The sequence below is a fragment of the Calonectris borealis genome, chromosome 30 (genome assembly GCF_964195595.1).
Source record: "Calonectris borealis chromosome 30, bCalBor7.hap1.2, whole genome shotgun sequence".
Lineage (NCBI taxonomy): Eukaryota > Metazoa > Chordata > Aves > Procellariiformes > Procellariidae > Calonectris > Calonectris borealis.
The window spans coordinates 454,992-470,093 of record NC_134341.1 but is presented as its reverse complement, the minus strand read 5'-3'; the positions used below and the strand labels follow the sequence as shown (position 1 = coordinate 470,093).

General features: G+C 60.6%; 1 protein-coding gene across 2 annotated transcripts in view; it reads right to left on the bottom strand.

Moving 5' to 3' along the window:
• ANKRD52 (ankyrin repeat domain 52) overlaps window positions 1-14,147 on the bottom strand; it is a 29,869-nt gene extending 15,722 nt beyond the window's left edge. Inside the window, exons 1-17 of one of the 2 annotated variants that reach the window (XM_075133523.1) lie at window positions 14,039-14,147; window positions 11,121-11,204; window positions 8,605-8,683; window positions 7,304-7,374; window positions 5,364-5,564; window positions 5,148-5,235; window positions 4,850-4,992; window positions 4,475-4,687; window positions 4,279-4,357; window positions 3,580-3,694; window positions 3,409-3,491; window positions 3,203-3,320; window positions 2,187-2,255; window positions 1,719-1,859; window positions 1,450-1,527; window positions 1,018-1,129; window positions 279-350 (exon numbers count right to left, since the gene is read on the bottom strand). In XM_075133523.1, the coding sequence (XP_074989624.1) occupies window positions 279-350; window positions 1,018-1,129; window positions 1,450-1,527; window positions 1,719-1,859; window positions 2,187-2,255; window positions 3,203-3,320; window positions 3,409-3,491; window positions 3,580-3,694; window positions 4,279-4,357; window positions 4,475-4,687; window positions 4,850-4,992; window positions 5,148-5,235; window positions 5,364-5,564; window positions 7,304-7,374; window positions 8,605-8,683; window positions 11,121-11,204; window positions 14,039-14,065 (1,773 nt within the window). In that variant the 5' untranslated portion in view covers window positions 14,066-14,147. The remainder of the gene's footprint in view (window positions 1-278; window positions 351-1,017; window positions 1,130-1,449; window positions 1,528-1,718; window positions 1,860-2,186; window positions 2,256-3,202; window positions 3,321-3,408; window positions 3,492-3,579; window positions 3,695-4,278; window positions 4,358-4,474; window positions 4,688-4,849; window positions 4,993-5,147; window positions 5,236-5,363; window positions 5,565-7,303; window positions 7,375-8,604; window positions 8,684-11,120; window positions 11,205-14,038) is intronic. The other variant, XM_075133522.1, reaches the window with a different exon arrangement.
• Between the last annotated feature and the right edge of the window lie 955 nt (window positions 14,148-15,102).

Sequence of the window (15,102 nt, the reverse complement as noted above, 5' to 3'; positions counted from 1 at the left end):
ACCCAGACAAGGGAGGTGGCTCCAAACAGCAGCAACCAGAAAGCCCTGGAGAGAGCAGGGAGTTTAACGTACAAATCCAAGGGACTTTGACTGACGGCCTGTGGGGAAAGCCGCTCCCCAGCCGCCGGCGCCTTTCCTCCTTTGCCCCGCTCAGCACCGACAGCTGCAGGGACCCAGCCCGCGCTGCCCAGGATCGGGCACCTCTCCAGGACTCAGCGTGAACCCCGGACGGAGCCAAGTGCCCTCCGCAACCCTGGGGTTGGGCCAGCCGTACTCACAGCTAAGTGCAAAGGGCTGACTGGAATGGTGCTTTCCACATCCTCCAGGCAGTTAAAAGACATTTCCAGGAGCTGCAACAGCAACAACACAGAACCATAACTGATCCTGCACTCACGGAGGCTTCAACAGACACCCTGCCCACCAGCAGGATGCAGAGGGGTTAGAAAACCTGCTCATCTGCTTCAGAATGAGCTGAATTTCAGGAAGGGACCTTCCTGAACCTGGCTTTGGGCCTTGCATAGTCACATCAAGTCCCTGCTATCCCAAAGCCTCCTCACCACTCATACGATTTCCGACACCCACACGGCTGCAAGCTTACCCTGCAACAATGCAGGCATTTCAGACAGTTACAAGGCATTTTCTGTACTGCAAGAGCTCTTCCTTGGCACAGGCCTCCAGGCTTTCTTGTAAAAGCCCAACCTTGTTCTGTTGCCAGGGATTTAAGCAAGACATCCATACGTCACTCTGCGCTGGGTAACAAAGCTCCTTTCTCTCAGGTGTCTCACTCAGGCCCAGGTCTCTCCTCCGTGGTATTCCCAGCACGACGGCTTCCCAAGAGTCCCCATGCTTTTTAATCAAAGCCACCTCCCTTCCTCCTGGGCAAACCCTGACACCATAGTGCCTAAACCACGCACAGTCTTTTAGCCACACCTGGGCACCGAAGGGCTCGACGCATTCCTTAGGGGGTGACTTCCCCCCAGTCCTGGCAGCACAGAGGGTTTTGTCTGGCTCACTCACCAGTTCGAGGTTCTGCCTGTTGCCGTACGCAGCTGCATAGTGGACAGCGGTATATCCCTGCTTGTCCCGGAGGGATGGGTCAGCACCATTATCCAGCAGGAACTCTAAACAACTGCAGCGAGCAAGAGAAAGGGGAGATGGAGAAAAAGGGAAGACTGGAGAGGCAGAGCTCTGCAGGGACCCCCCCGCTTTGATCCCATAGCAGAGGCTGTGCTAATCCCCTCAAGACATGGAGCGCACGCAAAGGAAGCGAGGACGAGGAAGCCATGGCCAGGTTTGACTCAAGAATCAAACCGGCAGATGTTTCCTCCAAGGCATCGCTGCTCACTCCAGCGTAAGCAGAAGCGAGGTATTTCTAGCGACTGCATGCAGGGGTCCGGGGAAGGGGTAAACAACAAACAACTGCCAGACGGGGCTGCGGTGCGGACTCACAAGAACGCCTCCTTCAGCCTGGACTCCTTCAGTGGCTCCTCATCAGTGTCATGGCTGTTTCCTGAATGAGTCTCTGCTCTGAAAGGTCAGAGACCTGCATCAGTTTGCTGATTGCCCCCTTCTACCCACGTTCCTCAAAGCGTCCCCTCTTCAAACCACTGCGCACCAGCTGCAGGGAGGTGGCCAGGGAACAGCAGAGCATCGCCGCCCAGCAGCGCGCCATCGTCTCCAGCCCAGCAGCGAGAAGCGCGCGCCCCCGAGACGCTCACCTCCTGTACGTGTCCGAAGCAGCAGCATAGTGTAAGGGGGTACAGCCTTTACAGTCAGCCTCGTTAATACTGGCTCCTGCCGTGACCAGCGTCACCGTACACTGATAGCTGCCGTTGGCAGCTGCGTAGTGCAGTGGAGTCCTGGGAAGGGGGAAAGGAGAAGGGGGCCTAGCAGCACTGCCTGTCACGGATGGAGAGACTCGCCTGGCAGCGAGGCGGGACCCAGGGAGCCAGCCACCGCGCCGCTGCTGAGCTGCACCCTGCTCTGGCTCAAGGGTTTGGGTCAGCAGCTCCTTCTGAAGGGCCAGAGCCGGACCCTTGGGGTGAGAGGGGGTGAAGGAATTGGCTTTAGGCACCAAGTGCAGGTCTTCGGCACGTCCCAAACCAAACCCAGGCTTGGTGCGCTCCAGCTGTTTTAGGGCTGGAGAAATCACCCTTGCTCCCTTGCAAGGCCCACAGCACACTTACCTTCCAAATTTATCTCTCCTCCTCAAGTCAGCACCGCTGCTCAACAGCAAATTAAGACATTCAACGTTCCTACAGGAGGTAGGGACATGAGTTAGACGCAGATCAGAAGGGACCACAGCAGGAACGCAAACTCCTCCTAGCTGCAGACAAGACAGCTACGCTTCTCACCCGCACAGCCTGGACGTGCCGAGGCTCAGTTCAGGTTGTCATCTTTGGGCGGCACAAGAGCCGCAGCCATGGCTGGATGCTGCATACACAAAGCTCTTCCCTGCTCTCCAGTGAAATAACCCTTCATGCTTCCTGCCTTACCAGCGCTACCCTGCACTGCGTGGAGCTCTCAGACAACCAGGCAATTACAGAAAGACATTAGCCATGGCATTAGTGCAGCTGACGCACTGGATTTTATGCTACAAAAAAGATCTAGGACTTCTGGCTTCTGCGTCAGTGCATCGTTCTCGCCGCGCAGGCAGGGTAACGGCGCTGCGATGCCGAAGGACGGCTCCGTGACTGGCTCTCAAGCATCGTACAGACATAATAGAAACAAGGTCCTCGACAGGACTCTACACCTCTGCCGTATCGGTGCAGCCACATTTGCTCTCAGTGCACCGCGTGAAATCAAACTCCCTGGCAAACAATATGAGGCATTTAGACAGCCAGCTAAACCCCTGCTGCTCCTTGTGAGCCCTTCACGAACCCCCAGTCAAGGAAGCATTTTAGCCCCATTTTAAAGAAGGGTAAACAGCCACGGAGGGGAGCTACCAGGATGAGTCACAGAGTCAGTGGCAGAACAGGGCTAAAAGGCTTCCGTTTTCATTCCTGCTATAAACACACGTCTCCGTTCTCTCTCAGAGCCGGGAACGGCACCCAGGGGTCCGACTCCCCGTCCTGACCAAAGCACCGCGCTGGGCTGCCCATGCTGTAGCTCACAGGCGGAGAGGGGGGTTACGGTTTGGGCTGGGGGCAGGCAGCGACCTTCCTGCACGCAGTGCGGGACCAGCGCCCCACGCAGAGCTCACCCTCCAGAAGCAGCAGCGTGGAGGCAAGTCCTCCCGAGGTTGTCAGGCGTGTTGATATCGAAGCCTGCAGACAGCACGTGCTCATTGCTCAGCGAGGAGACGATACTGTACAACTGACCTGGGTGGCAGGAGGGGCAGGGAGTCAGGGGGAAGCTGGAGGGTCCCCCGACTGCCCCCGCCGCAGGAGGGGCGGCCAAGCCACTCACCTGAGGAAAGTAGCTTACGACAACAGTCTGAAAATCCAAAGAGAACAGCTAAGTGCAGAGGGAACATGTCGTGGATCCCACGCCTGCCAGGAGGTGAGAAGGGAGTCAGGATGGATCATTCCTGCATCCTCCAGCCCAGAGCAGGGACAGGGAGGAAGAGTCCTTCCTTACCTTGCAGTGTCAGCACCATTCGTCATCAAAGTACTAATTAGCAGCTCGTGGCCATATCTAGCAGCAACATGGAGGGGGGTATTGCCGTATTTGTCAGCACAGTCAATCTCACTGCCTAGAAAGGAAAAGCCAAGCGCTCTGCCAGCGGGTCTCTGCGTTCTAGTCCCAAGCAGCCCAGGCTGTTCCCACCTCAGGGACACGGCTAATAACTCAAGTCCATTCAGCATCGGGCAGAAGGAGAACTGTAAACTACTCTCTGAGCTGAGAGCCCACCTGTATCCCGCAAACCCGGGGTATTAGATCGCTCCCCCTTGCCCCAGGAGGGGATGCGTTCAGCCCCGGAGGTCTCCGGCTGAACCCCTGCCGTGTGTGCCAAGCCTGCAGCCCTCTTACAAGAATATTATCTTTCAGGCTGGACCTGGCAGTGGGAATGTTCTTTGGCCGCAGCAGCTCTGACCTGGCTGGAATTTCAGTCCCCTGGTCTGCACTTCGCTGCCCTTGAGGGCACGCACACTCCCTGCCACCCCCGAGCAGCACAGGGCCACCGGCAACAGCCCCAAGAGCACAGAGTGAATTTGAGAGATAATTGTAGAGCTCTTAAACCCGACAAGCAAACACGCAGGGAGGTCCTGGAGGCAGATGCTGAGAAGCACGAGAAAATGCTGGGGTAACCCAGGGCCGGAGGAAGAAGCCACTCACCGTTCTGAATGAGGATCTGCGAACGCGTGAACCGTCCGTGAATGGCAGCCATGTGCAAAGGGCTCTTCCCTTCCTTACTCTGCGGAGAGCAGAAGTGACGTCGCATCAGGCTTCCCACCGCCCTCCCCGAGCTCCCCCCTCGGGCGGCGGGTCCCCGCTGCCCCCGACCCCAAGCTCCAACCCCTCAGTGCCAGACCTGAAAGTTGACATCGGCCCCGTTGTTCACGAGGAGCTCTAGGCACAGGGCCCCATTGGTGGAGACGGCAGCAAAGTGCAGAGGGGTGAAGCCCTTCTCGTTGGGCTGATTGACGTTGGCGCCGTAATTGACCAGCTCGTTGGCCACGGCATCTTGGCCCATGTAACAGGCAATGTGAAGTGCAGTATTACCGAAGGAATTTGGTTCATCGATCTGTGGGAACAACAAAACCCAGAGGATTGGGGGATTCAGGAAGAAAAAAAGGCAGCTGAGAACCAGCCAGGGCTCCTGCCACCACCCAGCATCCTTTCCTACCCCTCTCTCCAGACTGGTGGGCACCCCAGCCCACCCTGCTCGCAGCTGCAGGGGTCTTACCTCGACTCCCAGCCTCAGCAGGTGACGCACGACTTCGATCTGGCCGCTGGCTGCCGCAGTGTGCAGCAGGGTGTAGCCCTTCTTGTCCTTACACATCACATCAGCTCCCCGGGCCACCAGCAGCTTCAGAACTTCCAAATGCCCTGTCCGGGAGACAGCGGTGAGAGCCAGGGGACCCCGGAAAAGAGAGACCTGGGCACAGCGGCCTCTGGGGAGCCCCACCACCTTGAAAGGTGAATCCATAGGCAGCAAGCAACGTGGGAGAAGAAACCGGACGATGCCCATGGGGAAAACCTACCTAGGAAAGCTGCCCAGTGGATGGGCTGGCGGTCCTTCTTGTCGCAAGTACTCAGGCTGGCCCCTTTGTTCAACAGCAGGTTCACCATCTAGATGGGGAGAGGTGGCGAGAGACGCAGGCTGCCATTCCTCCCCGCTTGTGCGGGCACCTGCGGAGCCCGGACCCAGGGAGGGGGACCCGCGTGGGACCCCCTGCGCCCAAACCCGCCTCGCCTACCTCGAGGTGGCCGCTGTGCACGGCGTGGTGCAGCGCCGTGCGGCCCGTGCGATCCGCGACGTTGACAGTGCTCAGCAGGGGGATGATGGCCTCCACGCACTTGGTGGCCCGGTTGGCAGCGGCGACGTGCAGAGGCGTTTGCCAATACTTGTCGCGGGCATTGACGTCTGCCGAGTGCTTCAGGAGGAGGTGAAGTGCCTTCTAGCAGGAGCAGAGGAAAGCAGAGCTCTAACCCTACCTGCTGGAGCCCGCAGAAGCCCTCCAGCCAGGTGGAGGAAGCTGCAGCTCGGTCCACCTCACGCTTTCAGCGCACACAGGTCCAGGCTGCCCAGATCCACCCCAGCCTACAGCTCCGAGAGCCAGAGCTGCCCTTGCAGGGCTGAGATGAAACTGCACCGCACGCTCACAAGTACGGCTACTCCCCACTGTCAAAGGAAAGGACTTGTTTGCTTTCGTGTCCCCAATGACGTTTTGAAGCCCACGAATGGCTGTGTTTCAGCGTGTTATCACAGAGAAAGGGTGAGAGAGGTAAAGACAGCGCGAGCGGGGCTCCAAGAATAAGCAGGGAGAAGGAATCTTCCCTATACAAATCCTCCAGCCCTCACCTGGGCTGCTCCAGCTCCTTCCAGGCTGGAGTTCGGTGTGTGGGACCTGAATGAGCCGGGCTCATCCCACCCGAGTGCAGCTGCGAAACACGGCGGCACGGGGGTACCAGCACGGGAGAAATACCTCCGAGCCACGTGATTTAACTGTGAGTGTTCATCCATGACTCACGAGGTGTGAAGCGCCCGGGGGATGACAAATGTGACCCACTGACCTATATTTGATAATTATTTTCCCCTTTTGCTGGCAGAGGCTGTTTGCTGCACGTTCCTTGCTACGGTTTACAGGCTGCCCACTTCCACGCCACATCGGGGCAGCGCTTCCAGCGATCCCAGCCCCACGGCTCACTGCTCTGCTCTTTTCTTCCAGGGCTAGCCGATACCACTCCATGGGAGAAGCACACGAAGCGGCCAGGCAGTACATAAACCCAGCAATCCCAGAGAGCAGGCTCCAGGCAGGAAAAGCCACGAAGCACACAGGCATTTCGGGAAGGCTCCTCTCAGAAGCTGGGCACGCGGGGCACCGGCAGAGCCCTGGGCCACGCACCCCGGGGAAGAACAGGAGGAGGGAGGTGTCTCTGCAGCACATCTGAGCCGAGGCAGAGAAGCAAACGAGCACGCTCAAATTCACAGACAAGCAGCACTTCAGACCTGACAGCAAAACAGTCTTGGCTTGCTGGGCTCCCGTGTTTTAGCTACCCACAGTAACTGTCCACACATGTTCACAGCAAATGCCTTCAGCAGAGGTTTACGCTAATGTTTCATTCCGCGTCTGCTGCCGATTAAGAGAACTCATGCAACCATGAATACGATGTGTGGTAACTTGCCCTGCATGTCAGAGTCAGGGCTTCTGATCCCCTGGCTCCAACCAACATGACCACAGAGTTTCTTGCTCTCCAGCAACCCAAAACAGGACAAAGTTAAGTGGGATGAAGTTAAGCCTACAAAAGCTAAACGTCAGGAAATCTTTCCAACAAGATCCGTTGGAATCAGCTCCCGAGACAAAAGGTGAGAGCCCCATCATCCCTCAAAGAAATGTAAAGCTGGATTAGACAAAGCCCTGGGGAAAGGGGGAAAGGCGGGGAGGAGGATGTTGTGGGGAAAACCCAGGTGCTAACTCCTGGGTTAGGATGAGGGGAAGGGAACCAAGGAGATTTTTTTCCAGCTCTCACTTTCAGCCTCTGAATTATGTGTTTGTCCCCTCTCCACTTTAACGAGAACACTCGTGTCAGCCAAAACCAGGCAAGATGGAAAAGAGAAGGAGAAGCGCGGTTCCCCCGCTCCCATCAGTGCCCACCACCCCCATGCAAGGAGCAGACAGAGCCAGAGGGAACCTACCTCGTTACGAGAAGCCGCAGCGCGGTGTAACGGAGTGAGCCAAACAGTGTCCTTCGCGTTAACATTAGCACCTGAGGAAGAACAAAAGAAGCGGGTCAGGGGACAGAGAGGTGACCGGCTGCCCCCGCTCCAGAGTCCCAGGGCAGGTCTGCAGCCACCTCAGCCGGGCAAGAGCGCCAGTTCTGCTGCAAGAGGGGACCTTGCACTGAGCTTTAGGTGAGGACAGAGTCTGTGACCTGCAAGAACAAGCTACACCCCTTGGGAGACTGTGCCGGTGCACTGCAAGGCAGAGACTGAAGAGCCTGCACTTCCCAGAGTGCCAGCTTCCCCACTGAGCCAAAAAACCACAACAGAGACCCAGCGAGCAGTTCTGCTCCTTAGTTTAAAACAAGGCCACTTGAGTCAAAAAACCAGAGCATTTCATGTTGTGAGCCGTGGTTGCTGTGAGCTGCACCTCCATATTAGAAAGGAAGGATGACAGATTACTGCCACCCAGCTCCAGATCTGTGCTAGGCACTCAGGTCCCACAACCCCTGAAGCCCCTGACTTTCTTTGCTGCTGAGAACTCAACACACAGGCATGGAAAAACCAACACGGAGCACGTAAGGGCATCCCATGCTCTGCAGACGGAGCTGAACACCCCCAATCCTGTTTAACAAGCCCTCAGCAAAGGATTTCCCCTTGTCAGGGTCACGTAGGATCACGCCAGCCTCGGGGTTCCCCTACACCACCAGCAAGCAGCTGCGAAGCCCACGGTGCCCCGAGGCGCTGTGCTGGTGAACGGCGCAGGAGGAGACTCCCCCGGCTGCACCGCACGGGCACAGGACTCAAGCACAGGGCTGAGCGTCTCTGGAGGGAAACGAGGGGCAGCTTTATGCCAAGTAACACAAGCTAAAACTGAGCAAAATCCCCTGGTTTTTAGCTGACCCCTCTCTGTGAGCAAGTGAAACTCTGCTCCCCCGAGCATCCTGCTGTTCAAGGCATCTCTGAGGCGCGCATCCCCCCTGCACCCTCCTGCAGTACCTCCTCCTGACATCTTGCACACATCCCCCTCCTGGCTTGGTTTCCACCTCCGCTGTTTCAGTTCCAAGACACTTCTCTGTCTGAACAAACCTCTTAGGATTACGGCAACATTTCCTAATCTTCCCCTGGCTGCAACCCCACTGGCTTAAGCATAAGCACACGGTTGCTTGGAGGGCGACCAAAAACTGTTGCTCTGCACCCCCAAGGCCAGAGATCAGAAAGACGCCTTAAAGGCAGCGCCAGCACTCGAGCCAAGTGCCCTGAGCCTTGGCCCTTACCTGACAGTATTAGGAGCTCGAGGATTGCAACATCTCCTATGTAGGCAGCAGCATGCAGCGGCGTTCGTCTTTCTTGGTCCTGAGCAGGGATGCAAGAAACAAAAAGCGCCTGTGAGCTTTGAGGGCCGGGAGATCTCTCACAGCACAATCCCTCCTCCACTCCAGTCTGCCCCAAAACGCCGTTAGCACGTGCAGCATCTCGGGACATGGGACAGTGAGAAAACTGCTTAAACCCAGCACCCTCCTGCGGTGCTGCGGGGGTGCGCAGCCCTTCCGGAGCTCCGCGGGTGCTGGGGTGCAGCTGTGGCCAGCACAGAGGGTACCTGGGCCACAACCCCAGCACGAGACGGGGAGGCTGTGAGAGCCCCGGCCACTCATTTCATCCCCCCACTGACTCCCCGGAGACCGACCCGACCTGGCTCCGGTGCTACCGGACTTAACGAACGTCTGCAAGGCGCTGCGCGCTGCGAGATGAAAGCCTGGCCGCGCTCTGACAGTGCACAGGCCGTCCCGTTCTGCACACTTTTATCCTCTCGGCCAACAACAAAAACCACTCAGAATTACAGACAGCTCTGAAACCAGACTCAGACCTGCCGGCTGCTGAAGGGCAGGAAGGCGCAGAAGCCCCTCTCTGATCTTAGATCGGATTAGCCGAAGAAAAAATACCTTTCACTTCTGTTTACTCAGGGCCGGGCCCTGGGTAACCTCTGCCTCCAGGCATTTGGTTCAGGCTTTCCTCGGCGAACATGCCACGTACTAAAGCCAGGAAGCAAATAGGTAGAAAGCCAGACGAGCACAACTCGTTTCAAGCCCCAGATTTTGTGTTTGGGGGGGGGAAATGTAATTGCTTTTCATTAGGTTAAAAACTGTCTGGAAAATGGTGGTGGTTTCGTTTTTTTTGGTAACAACTTGTGCTGGCACAAGCAGGCAGGAGGATGTGAAAGTGAAACCCAGCTGGCAGGTCACTGAACAAGCAAAAACATTTCTAAACCTGCACACAAAAAGGAAATTAAGTGTTAACAATTGTGGTTTTATTCCTTCAGCAGCTGCGCGAGAGCTCAGCAAAACAATCCCAACCCTCTCCACTGACAAGAGAGGACGAAGAGCTGCCGGGTCCCCAGCCGAACCAGTCAGGGAAAAAAATCCCCACGCTCTCTCTGTGTAATAAGCTAAGATACAATCGAATCGTTAGTCCTGCTGGCACACGGGCACCAGCGCGGGGCCGCCCTCACCTTCCCGGGACGCCGGCCAGCGTCCGCAGCGCCCGCCCTTGACCTCGGGGTTTAACACCACGAGGATGGGCTGCGCACCGGCCCCGGCTCCGCAGGCTGGGTCGGGCGAACGCCCTGACCAAGCGCTCAGCAAAACAAGCAGGAGCGTGCCAAAAAGCCGGCAGCTGCCTGCAGCACAGCTGGGAGCGGCACAGACCGAAGCCCTGGTTAATGCCACAGCGCAGAGGAGAGCAAGACGGTGAACCAGAACAGGCCGCTCTTGCCTAGAGCTCACAACTTAGCCCGGCTTTTGGGCTGAGAGCGCGGTAACTGCTGAGCCGGCACCAGTCCAACTGTGCCACCATGCCAGGCGGACCCGGGCCGGTGCAGTCAGGGCCGGCCAACCCGGCAGCCTGCGTCGCAGCAGGCTGCGTTTCTTATCTGCACATCTGCCGCTGATTTGTTGGCGGGAAGCTCGTAAACCAGATCAAGGGAAGGCACGCTGACAAGTCAGACGGGAACGCTCACAGGCAGGTTTCACCCCTTCCCTCGCCAGAGCCTGGTCCCCACGCTCCACGTGAGGACAAACCACGCTTGTCATCACCAGACTGGGGCTACCGAGGGCTGCTCCCGCAGGAGCCAGCCTGGCCACTCGCGGGACACGGAGGGATGTGCCCGAGCAGCGGACGCCTCTCCCGGCCTCCCCGCCTGCCCGGGAACAAGCGTCAGAACCACCCTCTGCCGTCAGGCTTAAGGCGAGCGCAGTGGAAACCCCTCCTAACACCTGTGGGGTGAACTCGGCTTCGCTGAGCAGCTCCAATCCTCCTCCAACAACCTGATCACAAGGCAGACCTGCTGCGCTCACACCAAACGATTTTGGGTCCCCATCCAAAGAAGAAAAAGGTAAACTTGCAATGCAGCAAAGCCGAGCCTCCGTGAAAAGCCCTCCCACGCACCCACAGCCTCTCAGCGACGCTCTGCACGGCCGAGAGCTTTAGGAGCTTTGGTCCTGGGGAGGGGCAGGAGTCCTGGGCTTCCACGCGCCCCATTTTACAGATGGCAAGATCGAGGCAATGGGACAAAGCTGAGCAGCAAATGGTGCCTGAGCTGGGAGCAGAATCCAGAAATCTTTGTTTCAAAGCCCCAGCTCTGACCATCCTCGCCAAAAAGAGCCCCCCCTTGATGGCACCCACCTCTCACCCGCTGAGCCTCTGCCCTCCCCCCTGCTAAAGAACCGTATTGCAGGGAAGGAAATGGGGGAGAGCTGGGTGAAGGAAGGGAGCGAGCACGGCCGCGCAGACTCACCAATACGTTAATGTTCTCCTTCTGATTCAGCAACGACCGCACCTCCTCTATATCGCGGTTGAAGATGGCTTGGACCAGAGGAGGCTACAAAGAAAAAGAGAAGCAAGTCGTGAAGGTGGCACCACGTGGAGGACGCAAGAGGGAGGAGAGCCGGAGCGTCACGGCATGTCAGAGACTCACACCACCCTGACTGAGCCAGGACCCCGCTCCGCGAATGAGCCCCCCGCGCCTGCTGCTGCCGGAGCCGGGCCCACCAGCAGCACCCGACAGCTTCCTCGTGTCCGTGGCTCAGCCAGCACCAGGGACCAATTTTCAAGCCAGCAAAGGTACTTTTCGTGGTTGTTCGTTGGTGAACAGACCAAGGAATCACCGGAAAAGCCTCCCCGCTTCCCAAGTCCAAGGAGCAGCGCTGATCACGGCCCCGGCAGCCCACCCGCAGAGCCTCCAGCAGCATGCCCATGGCACAGCTTAGCTCTCCAGCGCCCGAGCACGGGAAGGCAGGTCCAGCTCCCGCCATCCAAAGCTTTAGCCACAGCCAGAAAATCCCCTCTCCGAGCTGGCTCCTGGCACGAGACAGATCTTTGCAGACAGTGAATCAGGTTTCCCAAGGCACAACTAGGTGATGCCTCATGCTCTCCTGCAGAAGGCTGTGTACTTACTGCTGCTCTCCTGTCTTTTGAGAACACCTACGGTGCTGTGCTGGCTCCGGTGGCGCAAAGAGCCTGGCAAAGCCCAGCCTGGCAAAGCCCAGCCTGGCAAAGCCCAGCCTGGAGCTCCTGCTGTTTCCTGCCCACATCTCAAAGAAGCTACCTAGCAGAACTCGACAAAAACCAGGAGCAGAGCCCTAGCCCTAGCCCAGCCGGCGCCGTGGGCTGCAGAACCGACGGCCTGAGCTGCCAGAGCCGTTCGTGCGGCGGGGCAGGCTGGTGGGTTAGGTGCTGCCCAACCTCCGGGCATCGCCCGAGAACCCTGCGCCCCATTTCTTGTTTCACGAGCCTAAAAATGCCGTTTTCATGCAGCAGGTTCTTCGGGGCAGAGGCTGCGGTGCTCTAGGTCCGTTCAGCGCTTGGCACCCCACGATTGCTGCCAAACCCAACACTTCCCTGCTCCGGCCGTCCGAGCCTCTGCTGCTTTTCGCACGGCAAATCCAGCTTTTCGCACGCTGCGACCCCGAGCGAGCTGCGGCAGCCCCGGCACACCCCCTCCAGCTCTGCCCACGCGCCGAAGGCTGGATCTAACGGTCAAAACCGGCGAGCCCCGCTTATCTTGACCTCTCGGAGCAGCAACAGAGCGTCGTTTTCAAGGCAATCCCTTCTCGCCCCTACTGTCCAACCAACCTCACGCTCATCTGCTCACCCCACCATCAAAGTAAAAGCAGTTAAACACGGGGAACACATCCCAGGTCAGAGGGAACGCGTGAGTCATTCCCCTGGAATGCAGCAGACTCAGCATCACTCGATAGACATTAAAAAAAAAAAACATTTAAAAAAAAAAAAAAGGGGAAAGAATCGCAGACGATAATTATGCCCTGAGCAGTCTTCAGTGGCGCGCGGTTTGCAGCAGTGCTGGGTCTGACACACCCACCCACCATTCACAGGGAAAGCTAAATGTTTTGGTTACAAAAAAAAAAAAAAGTTCTATTTAAATCACAGATCAATCTCTCATCCTCACCCCTCCCCTCCTTCATCCACCCTGCCAGGCTTTAAACACTCGCTATATTAACGATACCGCAGGAGCAGGGGATGAGAGGCAGGCGTAAATATTTGGTTTCGAGGGGCCAGCAGCCCCGATCTCCAAAATCGAGGTGGATAAAGGCGGTTTATGTAAAAGCCCTGGGGAAGAGCAGACGTCCAAGCCAAGGCGACACCGGGGGTCACTGCTCTGGTGATGGGGTACGGACGTCGAGCCCAAGGAAGCAGGGCCGGGAGCGGCAGCGCCCGTGCCGCGGGAGGAGCTCCGGCCGGGGAAAGGCGACGGGGCTGCTCAGGGACCGGGGGTCCCAGGCGAGACCCCGCGGCGGGAGGGCCGGGAGTGGGGTGAGGGCCACGTGCCGGCGGCACCAGGGTGGGAGCTGCTTTGAAACCTGGCGTGGGAGACACCCTGCACCCCAGGAGTGTCCCCAAAACCCGATGGGGACACCTTGCACCCCAGGGGCACCCCCAAAACCCGATGGGGACACCCTGCACCCCAGAGGCGTCCCCAAAACCCGATGGGGACACCCTGCACCCCAGAGGCGTCCCCAAAACCCGATGGGGACACTCTGCACCCCAGGGGCACTCCCAAAACCGCACTGGGGACACTCTGCACCCCAGGGGCGTCCCCAAAACCCCATGGGGACACCCTGCACCCCGGGGGCACCCCCAAAACCCGATAGGGACACCCCGCACCCCAGGGGCGTCCCCAAAGCCCAGCGGGGACACGACGGGGGCGGCAGCGGGAGGGTCCTGTCCCGGGGGTCCCGCCCCCGCCGGGGCAGGGGGTCCCGGGGCGAGGGTTCCCTCTCGGGGGTCCGCGCTCCCTGGGGCGGGGGGTGCTCCCCTCCTCGGGCCGGGGGGTCCCGTCCCCGGGGTCCTGCCCTTACCGGGCCGGGGGTCCCGCCCCCGCCGGGCCCGGCTGCCGAGCCCGGGTCCCAGCGGCCGCGGGCGGAGCGGAGCGCGGCGAGCCCCGCGCCGGGCCGGGGCTGCGGCGGGGCGGCGCGGGAGGCCCGGCGGGCCCGAGCGGCAGGTGGGAGCGGGCCGAGCGGCCCCGCGCGGCGGCGGGCCGGGGGCCGCGGCCTGGGGCGGCGGCCGGGCCGGGCCCGGTGGCGGCGGGGCCGGCGGGCGGGCGGCGGCGGCGCGCACTAGGCCGCGCATCCCCGGGCTGGCGTGGCGGCGCGCCGGGCGCAGCGCGGGGGCGGCGGGCGGGCGCGGCGGCGGTACCTGGTCCGTGATGCTGAGAATCCCCATCTCGGGGCCGCCCTCAGCGCCCAGCTCCCGGCATCGGGCTCCGGCCGCGGCGGCTTCGCTCGGGCGGCTGGCGGGGCGGGGAGCGGCTGGGCCCGCCCACCGCCCGGGGAGCGGCCGCCGCCGCCGGGCCGCAGCGCCGCCGCCGGCCGCCATCGCCGGGGCCCGCGGAGCCGCGGGAGGGGGCCGGGCCGCCGGGCCCCTCTGCGGGGTCTGCGGGAGGGCGGCCCCGGCCCCTCGTCCTCAGGGAGAGCAGCCGGGCCCTCGCCGGAGCCCCCCCGCCCGGGGGATCCCCGCGTCTCCCCCCGCTCCGCCGGGCCGCCCCGAGCAGCAGCTTCCCCCGTGGACGCTGCGGCTTCCCCCGGCCGAAATCCAGCCCGCGGCCACCGCGCCAGGCGGGAGGGAGGCTGGGGCAGCGGGCGAGCCGCTGCGGAGGGAAGCCTGGCAGGAGCCGTGCGTCCCTGCCCCGGCCTGGGGGCACCGACCCCCCCGGGCGGCTGCAGCTGGTACCGGGGCGTCGATCGCACCCACATTGCCCTGCAGCCCCTTCCCTCCGCCGCGCCCATCGCCGAGCCGCTGCTCAGGACTGGCGGGGGGGCTCGCTCTCGGGGCAGGAGCTCTGCTGGGGCGGGGGGCAGCTCTGCCCGCTTGCCGCCCCGCTGCCCGCGTCCCCGCTGCCGCGTCCCCGCTGCCGCGTCCACGCCAGCTCTCGCACACGCCCGGGGTGCGGTAAAGCGCTTCTGGGCTGTTTGCAGGACCGGGCGTCGCTTTACCCGCTCCCCGGTTGGTTCTGGCCCCCGCGGTCCCTCCCAGCCCCCCGCTGCGAGCAGGCAGGCTTGGAAATCGTGCTACGTCGAGGAACCCGCGGTGCCGCGCGCTGCGCTGGGCCGCGCGGTCCCGCAGGTGCGGGGAGTTCCCGGTTTATTGCCTCCGAGGCGGGTGGGTGACGGGGCTCGGCTCCCGCTGCTCCCGTCCCTCGAGATACCGACCGAGGGCACGCGGGGCCGGGTCGCGTGGCAGCGCCGGGGCTGTTTTTATGG